The sequence below is a fragment of the Pelmatolapia mariae genome, linkage group LG3_W, assembly GCF_036321145.2.
Source record: "Pelmatolapia mariae isolate MD_Pm_ZW linkage group LG3_W, Pm_UMD_F_2, whole genome shotgun sequence".
NCBI classification, from domain to species: domain Eukaryota; kingdom Metazoa; phylum Chordata; class Actinopteri; order Cichliformes; family Cichlidae; genus Pelmatolapia; species Pelmatolapia mariae.
In genome coordinates, this window is record NC_086229.1 from 43,892,175 (window position 1) to 43,908,506 (window position 16,332).

A 16,332-nucleotide genomic window follows, 5' to 3' on the forward strand; every position below is an offset into this window, starting at 1 on the left:
CTCCCTAATATCTTTCTTGGTCAATAAAACCGCTTTAGTCATGTCCTGGTTTCTTCTCTGCATCTGGGTTTAGCTGTTCTGGACATTCGGTCCCTTCTCTTTGGTGATTTTATAGGTACTGAGCCGCTCGCCCACCTCTTTGGGCCCTTCAAGCTAAACAAACTAATATCTGGGTGCTAACTGTCACTGCATCGTTGTTACTGTCCATACATACAAGCATAAATAGATAAAACTGAGGAACATGTAATAGCTAGGGTTGGTGAAGAATGTGCTTTGGTCTTTAGCTGTGTCCCAGCCTTTTTCATTAATTGAGTGCAAAATTTTACAGCAAAGTTCATCATCAGTGTTGAATGACAACAAAGAAACATGAAAAAGAGAAAGCTGACATGCCAGCAGAGCTGAAAACAAGCTGAGCGCAGTTTAGAGAGGGAAGTTTTTGCCTCAGTCTCAAACTTTAAAAGCCCAGTTGACAAAGTAACGATGACAACAAAAGAAACAAGACGTTATAATAGGAGACAGGATAAGATGGCAATAAAGAGGTGCTTAGTAATATGAGGCCAGTCTGCTTAAGTGAAATTTTTGTTGTGTGCTCGCTCAGAGCTGAAAGAGTGAAAGGGAAGGGAACGGTAGAAATCTGATCAAACGAAGCCACTGATCACAGACAGATTAAGCCTCACAAGCTTCTATTCGTCTCACAAACAAAATATGCAAAACAAATGAGTGGAGAAACGTGATGTTTTTAACCATACATTTCTCTTCTTTTTTGCCCAGTAACTTCTCTTTATTGGAGATTTTTAGTTTATTGTTCTTTTGCTTTCCATATGAAACTCTTTAACAGACTTTTCTCATGCGCCTTCAAATCTAACTTATTTTTCCCCACTAAGCAGCAGTCCGAGCTTCCTCTGGGTGGTAAAATTCCCTTTTATTCGGAGAAAAGGAGCAACACAGGACAAAGATGATGTCCTTTCAGAAAAGGAGGTCAGCAAAACAAGAAGAAAAGATAAGTAGGGGGCTGAGGAAGACAGCATGTCTTGTGACTGTTCTGAGTAGGTGGATTTGTCAGGTAGCCTGCTGAATCACAGCCACACACTCAATTCAGACACAGGGGGGAAAAAATCCCACAAGATTCCCACATAAACAGTTTCATCGCAAGTTCTGTTACATATATCTGAAATTTCCATCAGCGCAAAACATAACTGGCTGCCAAAAAACTAAAAAATCAATAAAACACAAATCCCAGGTCTGAATCATCACCAAAAGCTCATCCCATGATCGAAACCTTAATCTCTCCACCAAACCTTCAATCCTCTTAAAAACACAACCTCCTTCCATTTAAAGAGAGATCTCCTTCCCACTTTAATGTTTTCAGTGATGTTGCTGGGCTACTGAGAAGTGCGAACAGATCAAAGAACAGGTATGACTAGACTAGAAGTACAAGATGAAATGGATAAGACACTGAAGCCCTTATGATGGCAGCTTACATCTATAGCAGTAACGTGCATCTCCACGTAGGTACCCTCAACTTTAATCAAACTGAAATCTTACAGTAGTGAGAACTGGGAATGCAATGACAGCAGAAATTTAGTAGTCTGTACCAATACCAGACCTCAATACCAAAACAAAACAACCACCACCCCTGGGCCCTCATAAGGAAAAGAGGAGGAGAATGGATGGATGTTTTAAAACAATGATGAGGTTAAGATTATCGGTTAAGGTTATCACCACCTGTTGCTTTGGCATGGTATTGACATTGCTTCAGATCGGTTATTTTACATTTTCATGTGGATTACATTTTTTTTAAAGAGCTGAAAAAAATTCCTATTTTGAAAAGTACTTGTGTACATAAGGGTGCAGCCTTCATGATTACTTGCTGATTTCAGGGTTAGGGTTAGATTCTACTACTACTATCCCTGCTGTTGTAAAAATGACAAAAAGCCTTTAAATATCACTTTTATTTCAATATCATGTATCCTTCTACTATTGTTGCTCATGCTAGAGCTGCTACTACTGCTACACCTACTGTAATGTAAGTTCAGGTACAACTTCTCCTTCTAAAACTACAACTACTACTGTTCTGGTTGATCTTTTACTGCCACTACAGCCCCTACGAGCCATCAGTTGATGATCCACTTCAAGTAGACACTGATATCATCCACCTGTAACTCCCTGATCAGCCATCCTTTGGGGTAAAGTCCTTATTTGTGACTTTATCAGCTCTACTATCACCTATCTCTAGTGTGGTTGCTCAGTGAAGTGAGATTTTCTGCTCATAGCTATTTGAACCCAACAAAAAATCCATCCTCACGTCCTTCCAGTGGCTCCCTGTTCATTTCTGTATGACCTTCAAAAGCCTTTTGAATATCCAAGCCTATCCAAAGTCTGATCCCTGCACACAGAACTTCTCACCTCTTAAAGCACCACCAGAAAAAGCTGGTATGATTATTTGGCATTATTTAAATTCTGTTTACTAGAGTCATTTACCTTTTGCCAGTTTCCCTGGTTTTGCTCCTAGTATACACTAGGGACGGCTTTTAAGAAATACTTTTTTTATTCTCTGGATTTAAATTTTTTCAAAATGTCAAATAAATGAATACACCTGGTAACACAACATACATCACTGTGGTCTCTACTTCTACTGCTTCTACTACACCACTGTGAGTACACTGAAGATGTCCATGTAAATGTGGCGTCCACACTAGCCTGACATTTAAAGACCCATGAAGAGGAGGCAACAGGGAACTGAGTGGATGCTGTTTCAGTCTGAATTAGAAGAAAATGAAACTCATAGAAAATCGTGATGCAGACACCCACGTCTGCGGCCTGTTTGGGTCTTATTAGTCACGACATATTACTCTTATCACATAACACTTTATTTACCAGATGGAAATAAAAACGCCAGCCTTGACTAGCAAATTGTTGAGGAGGTGTTTGAATTCCACAACAAGGAGAATGAATGAAACTGAAAATTGTGGGTTTAGCTGAAGCTTTGCAATTGATGCAAGTGCTCTGCTATTACTACTGCAGATATATTAGAACAGTGTTTCCCAACCATTATGTGCAGCGAGAAATGATCAGGTGTGCTGTGGAAGATTATCTGGTTCCACCCGATTGGTACTCTAAGCGATCGGCATTAGTAGCGGGCAGAACAATTGCATTCTCTTCCACTAGAGGGCAGTACAGCTACCTGCTCTAATTAAATTGGTTGCAAACTGCCAGTAAAACAGAAGAAGATGAAGAAGAAATTCTATAATATTCATGCTGTGAGACGACCTAGCGCGTAATAGCAATAGATAAATATTTAAAAAGAAAAAGTAGTAAATCTGACCTGTGTCCTGAAGAAAATTCCGACCCAGATGAAGACCCTAGCATCAGTAGTGGTCGGAAGAAAGCAAAAAAGGTATACTGGGGACAAACTGAGCCAATTCCGGTCTAACAATATGCTTTTTGTGTCATTTTTGTTTGGTGGTGTGCCATGTAATTTTTCTAACGTGCAATATGTGCCGTGGCTCCAAAAGATTGGGAAACACTGTATTAGAGTACTACTATTACTATACTGTACTACTGGTATCCGATTCTCCAAGGCTACAGCTAAATCTGTCATTGTTGCATCTTTGGCTATTTTCACTTTGGCTTCTACATCAGGTCTGCTTCTTCATGCAAAGAGAATAAAAAGCAAAGCAGCAAAGGACGGGGGAAGAGAAATGTCTGTACTCAATCCGGGTAATTAGCTTTTTAAGCTTTTGGTTTTGACCACCTGTTAATCCTAACGGCATCCGAAGGTCATTGACACCATTGTGTAAGTTCTGCCACAAACACACAGGGACTTTGAAGGATGAGCAGGTTAGCAACAAATTAGAATAATGGAGGTCTGTCAAAGTATCTTTAGGTAACATTAAGGTGCCTTGAATAGATTCATGAGCGTGTAAGAGAAATGTTAATGTTAGATAGAAGTACTCTGTAGAAGTATTGAACACGTAGCATTATATAAGTACCACACCATTTACACTATCTTGATACTAGAATTTCATATTGAATACCATTTTTGATACCACGGGAGTGGAGGGGTAAGGTTGGGGTGGGGTATGACAAAAATGTTAAAAAATTTTAGGTAGTGCCAAAAAAATAAAACAACGATAAGTATGTGAGGTAGTTCTGTGAGCAAATAGAGTTGATGAAGTTGGCGGCTGCCATTTTTGCCTGGATGCTGGTAGAATTTTCTTACCTTCAGAGTTGGAGTTTGACACAAATAATTGTGTTACGCTTTTAAATTAGTCTATTATAATGTTACAGAAAGTTTTATTATTAGGCATGACCACTAGCTGCTACCTTAATGATAACTAAACAGAAGCTATCTGATAAAGGAGGGGGGGACAATTCATTTACCCGAGGAGCCACATGAGAAACTGGGACTGTTGTGGAGGGCCACAACAATAAGCTGAACTTAATTCTGCTCAGTATTAATTTTATCTCTTTATGAGATTATTGGTGTTGCAATCCAAAACAATCCCAGCTTCTCATGTGCATCTTGAGTAAATACCCACCCCTTTGATAAATCTACTTTCAACTGGGGTTGCAGCTGTGGATGGATCGAGATGCTTGATTGGCCAAAGATATTATACAAGATGCACATTATGACACAACACCACAACCCCAAACATACAGCCAAAGTCATTAAGAACTATTGTCAGCATAAAGAAGAACAAGAAGTACTGGAAGTGATGGTATGGGCCCCACAGAGCCCTGATCTCAACATCATGGAGTGTGTCTGGGATTACATGAGGAGACCGAAGGATATGAGGAAGCATACATCCACAGAAGATCTGTAGTTAGTTCTCCAAGATGTTTGGAGCAACCAGCCAAGCTCCTTCCAAAACTGTGTTCAAGTGTACCTGGAAGAATTTATGCTGCTTTCAAGGCAAAGGGTGGTCACACCAAATATTGATTTGATTTAGATTTCTCTTTTTGTTCATTCACTGCATTTTGTTGATTGATGAAAATAAATTATTAACACTTCCACTTTTGAAAGCATTCTTTGTTTACAGCATTTTTCTCACCTGCCTAAAACTTTTGGACAGTACTGTGTGCACGCCCACAAGCTTTACAATACCGGTACTCGAGCATTGTTGAAACTAGAGCTTCACTGACTTCCTGAAATTCTCCAAACTGTTGAGGGTTGTGAACATCAACTGCTTGAGCTGCTAATGAGGGGGAAGGGCTTTCTGACTGCATCACTGCTGTGTGAAGCTGTTTATTGACTGGAGGAGGCAAAGACAGCACTGTTGATATTAATGCTGTTGAGTATTAATTCAAATGGTAATTGGATAATAAAATGAATCTTTTGACAAACCTACAGGATACACGTATAGTTGATTCTAATATTTGAATATATATCCATCCATGGGAGTCTTTGGAGAGTTGCTCCCTCCACTGCTTGCTTATGGAGCCTTAAGCTAGATAAAAATGGAATTTGCATTCAAGGACAGACACAAAGGTGGAGCAGTGGGGGATAACAAAACAGACAAGGAGGCAGATACAGAAGGTGAAAGGGGAAGGAGAAGGTAAACAGGTGCAACTTTTCCACTAATGTGGTGCTGACACACTCAAGAACTGAACAGTGCGGGTGCCAGAAGCCTAGTACCAAAAAAGGGCTTGATGAAAGTCAGAGCTAGGGGAATTTTGGCAAGAAATTCACCAGGTTCTGTCCATGTTTGTCGCTATGATTTTTTTTCTGAAAGTTACCACAACTTCTGCTAGTGAGAAGGAGTTCCAAGAGCAAATTTGTTTTGTTGAAGTTACATGATGTGCAGGCTGATTTATGGTGGTTATAAATGTGATTATTCTTAGACATGCAGAGGATTGATTGAATGATCAGTACATCTTGCATCTGGAAAATTCCTGCCGAGACTGATTATTGTCATCGTCATCATCATCATGGCGCTACATGTCTGCCATAAGGGAACGAGACCGAGTGCAGTAGATGGGGGAACAACGATAAAAGAAGAGTTGACAGAAGACAGAAGATCCTAGGAAACAAATCCGGGGACAAAAATGAGACCAAACACCAGAGAAGAAGACATCCTGGAAGCTGCAGCTCTGATGTGTTAGCTGATACTCCTCTGCCGATCTCCAAATCTCCACAATGTGAGGATGTTTTGACTATAACTCTCACCACAAACACACACACACACATACATGATGTAGAGCAGACAGATCCGCCCCTGCACAGACTCCACCTGAGATGTGGGTCACGTGTAGGGCGAGCGGGTGTATATAGGTGTGCGCCTCCCTTGCTGCGCAAAAAGCATGCATCAAATTAAGTGTGTGTTTGTGGTTTGCACTGCATGACGGGTTCAAAGGAAAATCTCCAGGTATACATTACCGCTGAACCCCCTCACCTGGCTGAATGGAGATTGATATCTGTGAGGATTAATACACACACACACACAGAGAGAGAGAGAGCAATAAAAATGACTTATGACGCTCTCTCCTTCAAACTTAATGAGAAACTCTCTGCACATACACCAGTCTGTTTGTTATAAACCTTAAAACAATGTCAGCATAAGTTACTGGAACAAAGCTGCTTTGTCTTTGATTTTAGGGGTTTTTTTATCCCGCAAGTTTGGAAATTTAGACAAAGACATGCCACAAAAGATCATTTCTTTCAATCTCTTGTGCAAGCAGTGACAATCAGGGCAGACTGCCTCCACTAGGGGGACTCAATGAGCGCTTTAATGGAGAAAGGGGAACTTTGATTCCCTAAAGGGTTTTCTTTCACACTAAATTAAAGGAAAGCTCCAAAACACACAGCTAATTTACTATTATCTATTGAGACATTAACGACCATTTGTGAAAGTTCAGTGACTTTTTTGTGTATCATTACGCTCAAATGTCATAAAACCGTTAATATAGCAAGTAACTATGTTAATTAAAGTTATACGTTTTTTAGTTCATTCTCTCTTTTTTCCACCCTTTTAACAGTTTACTTCAAGGTCCTTGATAAACCTTCATGGCCTTGGTGAAATATTGCAGTAAACATAATCTCTGTCATACCGAGACAACTTCCAAGCAAAGCAGGGAAGAGGTCAAACCATAGTTTTGACATATTACAGCTCAAGGAGAGGAAAGAGCTTCTATCTGTTGATTTATTCTTCATCTCTAATCACTTTATAAACTCTGAGCAGACAAAAAAAAAAACCTCTCAAATGCTGATTTTTTAGTCTTAGACCTCATCCTGTGCTGTTTTTGTTATTTCACGGGATGGTCATACTCTGTTCAGTGTTCCAGTTGCCATCAAAACACTGAATCTAATCCATAAAATCTTCAAACACACAAATGTCTCCTGCATAATTTGAAAAACATGAAAAACCCCACTCATACCACGCATAGCTGTGTTAGAGGACTTACAGAACAGCAAACAGCGGGCAGACCTGATTGGACACGCCTGGTGTGTGGTGGGCGTGCAGCCACGCCTCATTAATAATTAACGAGGAGGGAATATTCATGGAATATTACATGAGGAGCCAGAGTGAGAGACACTTGCACTGATGCATCGGCATCCTGACATGTTAGAGATCTACAGCTGAGGATGAGGAGGCACCAGTTTAAACAGATGTGGAGGGCGAAGAGAGGAAAAGTGCGAGCGCGCTCATACACTTCCCCACCTGTGTTGCTGTTTCTGAATCATCTCTCAAATGCAAAGACTAATCAGCTGCACTAAATATGGGTTTCATTTCTCTACACTTCAGTGTGAGTCTGAAAGCAGCTGCTGTAAACTTAAAGCACACCTGCACACACCTGGAGAGAAAAACGCACAGTTCCCTCTTTCAGGACACCAAAACAAAATTACGCACAAAAGACTGAACAGCAGCCCCGCTGTTCGTGGTTCAATCCGAACACAAGCGGGCTCTTAAGCAGGGGGAAGCATCGGCTCGCCGCTTTCCCTCCACACGCCGAGTTTAGAATCCGTCCGAGTTCTTGACGCGATAATAGGAATAAAATACAGACACAGGGCGGAAAAAATAACCGCAGGTAAGCGAAACGCGAAGATGCGCACGAAGGGGGGCAGGACAGAAACTCCGTCCGTTCTCCCACCAAGAAAATCTGCAGGTCCTGCGAAGGTGGTCTCGGATCCTAGCAGTCAAAAAGCCATGAAAGCTGAGCGCGGAGGTGTATCATTGGTGTAATTACATGGTTTTTATTTGCAAGTAAAACGGAAACGGCAACCGGGATCATTATTATTAGAGCAGAAGCACTTCTTATAAAGCAGACTCTCTATTTTAGAAACTTTACTCGCTCGCTGAGGGAGCCGGTGGGTCTCTGCAGGTTCTCCTGCAGCGGGGGAAAAAATCAGTGCAAGGAACTGGAAGCGTACTTACCGCAGAGTCGGATCGCTGTACCTCGGCGCACAGGACTAGGAAGAGCAGAGTCGCACCGAGCTGTCGCAGGCACTTTGAGTCTTTACTCATCTTTTGGGGGGAATAAAACAAAGATCCGCCTGCGTTAGCACTGTACTTTGGGGCTCTTTATACGCGTGTCATAGCCCTGCTCCCCCCACGCACACTGTGGAAAAGAAATAAAGAAACTCGTTCTTCTTCTCGGCGTGTCGGCGGTTGTTGCGCTTGCAGAGACTCCCAGTGGTCCTGGCTCTGGCACCGTGCGCCTCTGCAGTTCCCTCTCTCTCACTTTTTCTGAACTCGTAAACCTGCCCACCGGATCTACTTTCCACAAGCGGTGCGCAGTGATATCAGGGATGTGCACCTTCCCCAAGACAGATAATTAAAAATAAATTTGGGGTGATTTGCGAAACAAGGTCTGGTCGTAAGTGTGAGCCACGAAGGTCCAAATGCCCAAAAGTTTATCGCGTGTTAAACTATGCTGCAAATAATCATTATGTTTGAACCTCGCGGATGGATATTCTTTCTCCTGCCTATCGACTCCAGACCACCGCTCGAGGCTGTGAGTTTGACATTAAACCTTTTCTTTTCTTTTCCTTAGGCCCCGACACGTTACATTCCTGCCACTTTATTACAGGTCACTTTCTCCCGACGAAGGAAAGCTGCTAGTAGAATAGTACAGAATAAAACCTCCGTCCTATAAAAAGGTACCTGTTGTCTCGTTTCACATGCGCCTTCCTCTAAATGTGGTGTGAAGCTTAAAGACTGTTGCATGAACTTACATGAACACATGCTGCTGAAGTTACTGTGTGATCAAACTGTATGTGCACACACTGGGACTGATAAGCACACATAATCACAGTAAGCAACCATCTCAGCATCCAACCTTTGCAATATTACACTATCTATATTACAATCACTGGAGTGAAAGAAACCAGAATCAAGACCTGCAGTGGAATAATTTAAAGGTGCACTTTTTGGTAGGATTTTATCGTGAATTTTTAAAGCATCACAGTTGAAGTGATTCTTGCATTTTTGTAATATTTAAAAGTCATCTAAACGCAAGTTGGACTTAACATTTTCTCATCTTAAAACATGAAATACGTTGTGTAACTTTCTAAAATCTTTGAATGCTCTACACTAGTAAGTTTGCTAAAAAAAAAAAAAAAATCTGAAATAAAATTTGATGAAGCACCTTAGTATTATTATAGTACAAGGTTATAACTGTAGTACTATAGTACTGGGTTTATGGTTAGGATTGAAATTAGGACTGTAGCAAATAAACATATGAATAAAAACTATATAGCAAGTCCAAAACTGAAGAGGACCTAGTTAGGATCCCTGTGGTGCTCCACAGCTAAACAAGCTGCAGAAAAGTCTATGCCAGAAACATAAGACACAAAAATTTAAGATAATACACTGTAATAAAGGATTTTATAGCCCTCTAGGGTGAACACGGTGTTGCAAAGCTAAAAGAGTACTCTGCCTAATTCAAGAAGTTTTATGCATTAGCAGAGATCAGGGCAAAGTACACGTGATCCCTAACACTGATCTGCGGTTATAGTTTTTAAATGTATCATAAATGTTTGGGTGAATGGTATGAAAACACATTTATGAATTTTAAGATCCATCATGTTGATTCTTTGGGGACTAATTTTGCATCAAGTGTCCTAAGGCCACTTTAAACTTCAGTAACCACCTGAGCGCTAACAACGGTGGGGTTTTGTTTTTATGTGGAATAAAAGTCATGGTAGTCTCTGAAAGAACTTCTGTATGTTGTTGCTTTTTCACTGATTAAAACCTGGACTGCAGACTTGCTTTACACCGCTGTGCCTCCTTTGCTGGTCCGAACCGTACTAGGGTATGTGGGGGTACCTCGGTGGCAGTCAGAGGCATGGAGGCATGTGCTGGCCCCTCCTCCTCTCTGAGGCTGCTGAGTTGAAGCGCACCAGTACGAAGTGCGCAGCAGCGACTGCACCGCTGAAACTTGGGTGAGTTGGATAAGCTCTGATTTTTATGAAAGAAATCGCCAACAAAATGTGTGATTTCAACGCTGGCTGGCTTTTAATGCTTGGAGCTTTATGTGTTAAAATTGGGGCGTTTGTCAGTGGGACTACTTTATCTCTCTCCCTCTCTCTCTGTCTCCGGGTAGATGACAGGGGGTTTTTGGAGCCGTCGATGAGCGCGTTTGAAGCGGTGCCTTTCTGGTGAAGATAAGGGGATCGAGCTCTACCTGTGGTCCCCGCCTTCCGCCAGTCGGATCAATATGAAAGTCCTGTAAGGGTTTATTTTTTGATTTCTTTTTAAAACGGCTCTGTAAACTTATTTCTGCAAAGTTAGTTTTCGGCTTTGCAGGCTGCCTCTGCCGCTGCTGTACCTGTCGACTAATAAGTTCGGAGGGAAATAGCTAAAATAATTATTTTTGTTTTGCAGGATTTGTGTGATCGTGTTGACCTTCGCGGCGAGGTCTGCACTCGGAGTAAGTCCCTTTCGTTTACTGTGACACTGCTTCAGGTGGAGAGGATCCCCGCTTGGTTTATTTAGCGCAGATGAGACTCTTAAACAGCCGATTTAGATGGAGCTGTGTTTCGTGAAAGAGCAGCTGAGCTGTGACCAAAATGGGGAGCTTGGTGTCTCTTTAAAAACAAGTGCGATAGCTGCATGACTTACAGTGTTACAAAGTTACTGTCATACTTCGCCGACACAGGTCATCCATGCTGTGCATGGCCTCTGCCTGAAGCATATGGTGATACTTTTATACATTTCTATTATATTTTCTCTAAAAAACTGTATTTATTAAATAGAGTCAGTATTTCAGTGCTATTTGTTATTGTCATTTAAAGTAAATAACATTTGCGGACGCGCTTGTTGCACCGTTAGTGCCAGACACTGCACGGTATGTGGGTCCCTTTTTTAAGCTTTGAGCTGGAGTCCACATTTTTGCATCGAAAAAAAAACCAGTTCATATTTGAGTGGGCCCGCTCGCAGTTATTTGCAATTCAAAGCCCGCCCCGCTGATGAATATTAAGAATTAGGAGGATATCGGGCCGGCGTGCCTTTCCAAGCCACACCTTTCTGCTGACTTGATGAGGTTCTGCAGAGGGGATTGAAAATAGTGGAGGGCTTTGCTACTTCAGGCCCACTTTGTTTCTGTTTATTGATCATTTCAGTTGCACTTTATAATAAGGTTCGCAAAATAGGGTGCAATTCCTCTAGAGGAGAATGGAATATTAGATTCAAGATTCAAAGATTCAAAGTGTTTATTGTCATGTGTCACAAGAGAAAAGGCATTTCTTTGTGCAATGAAATTCTTTCTTTGCTGTCCACCCACAGATGCCAATTAATATATACAATAGAAATAGGACATATAAATCCAAATAGTACAAAATACAAATAGTACAAATAAATAGCTGAAGTGCATTTTATCTGAAACTGCAGTGTGATTATATATCTACACAGAACTACTCAGTGGTTGGAGAAGAGGATTAGGGCCACTGAACAAAAAATAGGGGAAGTTTTTTGGATTTGTTTTTTCAATAATTTTGAAATTAAAGTCAAAATTCTGACTTTTTCTCATATTGTGAATATGCTGTATTTGTTTAGACACGGGGGCCGTATTTTCTCATCTTTTAACCTTGCCTTTTTACATTTACTTATGCATTATATTTCTGTGCATCATTAATGCTTCACTATTCAATTGTCCTCTTATATTACATATAAAAATATGATGAGGACAGCTCTCTCTCTCTCTTCTGGTTACAAGGAAAATTCAACAGCAAAAAACTGCAGGCTTTAGGCCCAAGTGATCTTATAACACATCGTTCCACGCCCTGTCAAACATCTATGATGCACACCTATTTAATGCATAATAAAAGTGTAAAAAAAAACCCAAGGTTAATCCACTACATGATATGGCCTGCACCCCTAAAACTACAGCATACCTACAATGTACGATGTAAAGGTTTTTTTGTTACTCCACTAAGTTATGCACTATTTAAAATTTGATTTGTATCTCCTGTAAAATACCTAAAGTTACAAACTTCTTAAAAATACTTTTAGTATAATTATTTTTCCTAAAGTGTTCAGTATTGTGCAGTATTTTTTAGGAATGCATCTCTACTGCGTTTGTTTACTGTTTTAAAATTAGATTATGGTGTGCACTTATCCATACAGTGATGTTTATCTGGTGTGTGGTGGAAATGTTGTGCGGGCTAAAAGTTCAAAGACAGGTGAAGAGCTTATAGACGTCAAAATAGCTGTTTCGTTGTTGTCTTCTTGCTACAGAAAGGAACACATACTGTAACAAACTAGATTAACAGCAAAATAAAAAAAACACAATGCTGCTTTAAATATCAAGATATGTAAACATTTAACAATCAGTGTATCTCTATGATTTATCAGCAGTTTTACAGATGTGTTTTGCATTTTTGTAACACATGAAGTGATATCAACACAGATAAAAACCATAATAACCTTCCAGTTGCATCATAATGCTTAAAACACTAGATATTAATCACTTAGAACGTCTTATAAATGGAGGAAATGTGGGAAGAAGTGGTATCCTTCATAAGGTGAGATAATTTTCTTATCTCACAGCTGCATAAACCTGTTAAAAACCAGTTGAAAATCCTCAGAAATTCATTGGTATAAAGCTGGATACAGGGCTGTATGTCATACAGGAGTAAATGATCTTAAGGATCTTGCATCGCTTAATTCCATCTTCTTGACATTGGTGGAAAAGCAAACAATCAAATGAACAGAAGTGGAAATGATAGTTTACTCAGGTTCACACCAGTCATCTGTAAAGAAACTGATTAAGCTGTCAATGAAAGGAGCGCCGAAACCATTACAATAAAAATTAGAATAAGAAAGAGCAGCAGCGCTGTTTGATGATGTCAGAGGTCAAAATTGGTCTTTTCTCTGGGGAAGCCATTGAAAATACAGCACATAGTCTCCACAACTGACAAAATATCAGATCATTGTGTAGATATCGCTGGGCAGGAGCATTTAAAATGTGTTTTACTTTGTCATGCTGGAGAGGATCAGGCTGGCCTCTAAAGGTTTGCTCACTGTCTTTAGTAGAAGGACGAATGAAAAAAGTAAAAAAGTGCTATAATGCAGTAATTACATGCAGTTCGATTTTGAGCTCTCCCAGCTGAGGGAGTCGCAGGAAATGCTGCTCAGGTTGTGCTTCAGCAAAGACCGACTGACATTAAAGCGACTCAGCGGCAGAAAGCTTCCTGTGTCCCAACAGGAATCAGCTGATGGAGCTCCACTGACTTTGAATTGACTCCTCCGCCCACTTCACGCCTCCCTGTTGTTTTGTGTTGTGTATGTGTGTGTGTGTGTGAGTTGGTGACGGAGTGAGTGACAGATGACTTCATTGGGTGGTCTTGCCTTTCATAACCATGGTAACTAAGTCTTTGGGTACCGCTGCGGTAGTGCGTGCTAAAGTTTGTGTTTTGGGATGAATTAAAATATGAAGTTCATTCCTGTCTCTGCACCACTGAGTGCAGGAAGGTGTTTGTCAGGTGCTGTCAGCGTCATCAGATAAGAGCAAACACTTGTTTATCTCTCGATGGCACAGAGCGAGAAGATAGCCCAAGGTTAGGGTGAATGCATTACTTGCAGAAGCCCAACTCTTAGTCATTTGGAGACATTTGGAATCTTGTCTGGGCATATGTAGTACTAGTATAAGTTAGCGTGTTGTAGTTGTATAATACAGTAGCAGTAAGCATTCTGAAAGGAAAAAAAAACAAGTGCAAAGGATTTGATGCATCAAGGTAGAATACAAACAAGGCTACAGCTTCTGTGTGATCCTGTCCTGTCAGTGTGCAACAAAGGAGAGTTTCAAGCACTGTGGTGAATCGATTAGGGTAGTTTCAATGGAAAAAAGTGCATCCACCTGCAAGGAGCAACTGCCAGAGTACATGATAGCTGCGAAAATCCTGTACTACTCACTATATAGTGAGTTGGCCATTTTGAAGTGCTGTCTAAACTTTTAGCAAGTATTGCTATACCCTATATAGTGCACTTAAAGGTGTCACACAGTGTTTCCTAACCTAGTGAACAATAAATGGGTACCACCTACGAATCATATCCCATCATGCACTAGAGTAAAAAAAGATAGATGGACAAAAAAAGTTCCACAAAATCTTTGTACATATTAATTTAACTTGGTATAGTAAGTATTTATGACAAAAGTTCATGTCGGTATTAATTTATTTATCTGACTTATCACTGTGTGTCTGCAATGATATAACCAACAGTGCCAAGAAAATGAATAGTGTGTGAAATTTTAAGTATTTTGCAAATGAAGTCATGAGTGAATTATTTCAGGCACAGCCGATGTTAACCATAATTATGCTTTAGCCGCCTAAAGTTAAAGTTAAGGGGGATTTTAGCTGATGTCACACATTCTGACATGTTTTTGAGGCACACTCAGCTCGAGGCTTCAAAAGGACACTTCACTAACCAATGGGTGATTGGTCACGGTGTCTACACCTATCTGTTATGCTGTCAGTCAAAAGAAGTACGTCTGGTAGCAGCTTGAGTTGTAACATTGGTTTTTGGTTTGCTAGCTTATGTAGTTTAAGTAGACTGGTTGGTGTATTTATAAATAATTTTACCACTTAGTGAACACATAGAGAGAGAAGGACCTTCTGTTGGAGCTTCTGCATGGTTTCTGGTTTGTAAGAACTGACACTACTGTTGGCACAAGGGAAACATCACATAGGAGTGAGGAAGAATGGTGAGGAGAGGGGAGGCGTTATGATGGGACTGAAAGCAGGGAGTCCAGAAAAACTAGAGCAAGTGATTTGGAAATCATCGAGAAATCAACTCTTTAGATTTGTTTTGACCCAGCTGAGCACATTTGTATGTACCACTGAGTCTCAGCCTGCTGACAGATGAGATGATGAAACTCTTAGGTGTTGTTAAATTTACAATTTAATGTATTTATTCTGGCATAAAGAACATTTTTGGCTTTGGTGATCTGAGTCATGCTTGAAAGAAAACTTTTTACTTACTGAAGAATTCTGCGTAAAAGAATTTTTGGGTCGTGATGTTTTTTCTGAGTTTTGAGAAAAGTCAGAAGTCTGACTCCTCATTGTTCTTACTGTCCTCCAGAATTTTTATTTAAATTTCAGAATTCTGGACGAAAACTTGAAAATTACAGTGTTTTCTCTCAGAATTACGACTTTTGTTTCAAAATTTTTAACTTAAATCATATTCTGATTTAAACTCAGAATTCAGATTTTTTTTTCTCAGAAAAAAGCTCATCATTCTCGAACAAAAACCCAACGCCCACACCCGCACACGAAAAATAAAACAACGTTTTTGTCATTTGGTCTAATCCGGTTCCATATGTTCCAATTTATAATGTCGATAAGTTAGGATTTGCTAATAACTTTTGTGAGTTCTGGCTGCAATTACAGAAGTATAAGGTTTGTGTTCATGAAATGATCGGGAATAACAGGAAAATTCACTGACTTCTGTCAAATAAGCCCAAAGAATCTTTGCCTGTATTGCCACTCGACCACTCATTCTTACATCTACGAGTACTCAGTGTCGCCGTATTATTTAGTGTAATCAGATAGTTTGCCCTATTTTATCAGATATTTACTTTCCATATTTCATAATTAATTTTTAACTGATTACCAGCTGATGCAGAAAAAAGCTACCCCCTCTACCCTCCCACCCTCCCCCCTTGAATTCCTCCAGTGCTTGGCAGGACTTGTCTCCCGCTCCCTGCAGGTGCTATAGACTGGAACATTCCAGAAACGCTGAGTGAAGGGACCAATCACTGCTTGATTTGTGGTTTCTAGACCCTACACAACAGAGTCCCCCCCCCCACCCCCACCTCCTTCTTCCTTTCCCTCCTGCCCTCCTCCTCGCCTTTCTTCACCCGATCATTACCCCCCCTCCACACCCAGTTTTC

At 40.5% G+C, this 16,332-nt stretch overlaps 2 protein-coding genes across 4 annotated transcripts in view; one reads left to right on the forward strand and one right to left on the reverse strand.

The window, feature by feature from the left end:
• col4a5 (collagen, type IV, alpha 5 (Alport syndrome)) overlaps nucleotides 1–8,652 on the reverse strand; it is a 71,568-nt gene extending 62,916 nt beyond the window's left edge. For both annotated transcript variants that reach the window (XM_063469464.1, XM_063469463.1), the window contains exon 1: nucleotides 8,376–8,652. In XM_063469464.1, coding sequence (XP_063325534.1) covers nucleotides 8,376–8,465 — 90 coding nt within the window. In that variant the 5' untranslated portion in view covers nucleotides 8,466–8,652. The remainder of the gene's footprint in view (nucleotides 1–8,375) is intronic.
• Nucleotides 8,653–10,566: 1,914 nt separating this feature from the next.
• LOC134624477 (collagen alpha-6(IV) chain-like) overlaps nucleotides 10,567–16,332 on the forward strand; it is a 149,101-nt gene continuing 143,335 nt past the window's right edge. For both annotated transcript variants that reach the window (XM_063469458.1, XM_063469459.1), the window contains exons 1-2: nucleotides 10,567–10,670; nucleotides 10,827–10,872. In XM_063469458.1, coding sequence (XP_063325528.1) covers nucleotides 10,660–10,670; nucleotides 10,827–10,872 — 57 coding nt within the window. In that variant the 5' untranslated portion in view covers nucleotides 10,567–10,659. The remainder of the gene's footprint in view (nucleotides 10,671–10,826; nucleotides 10,873–16,332) is intronic.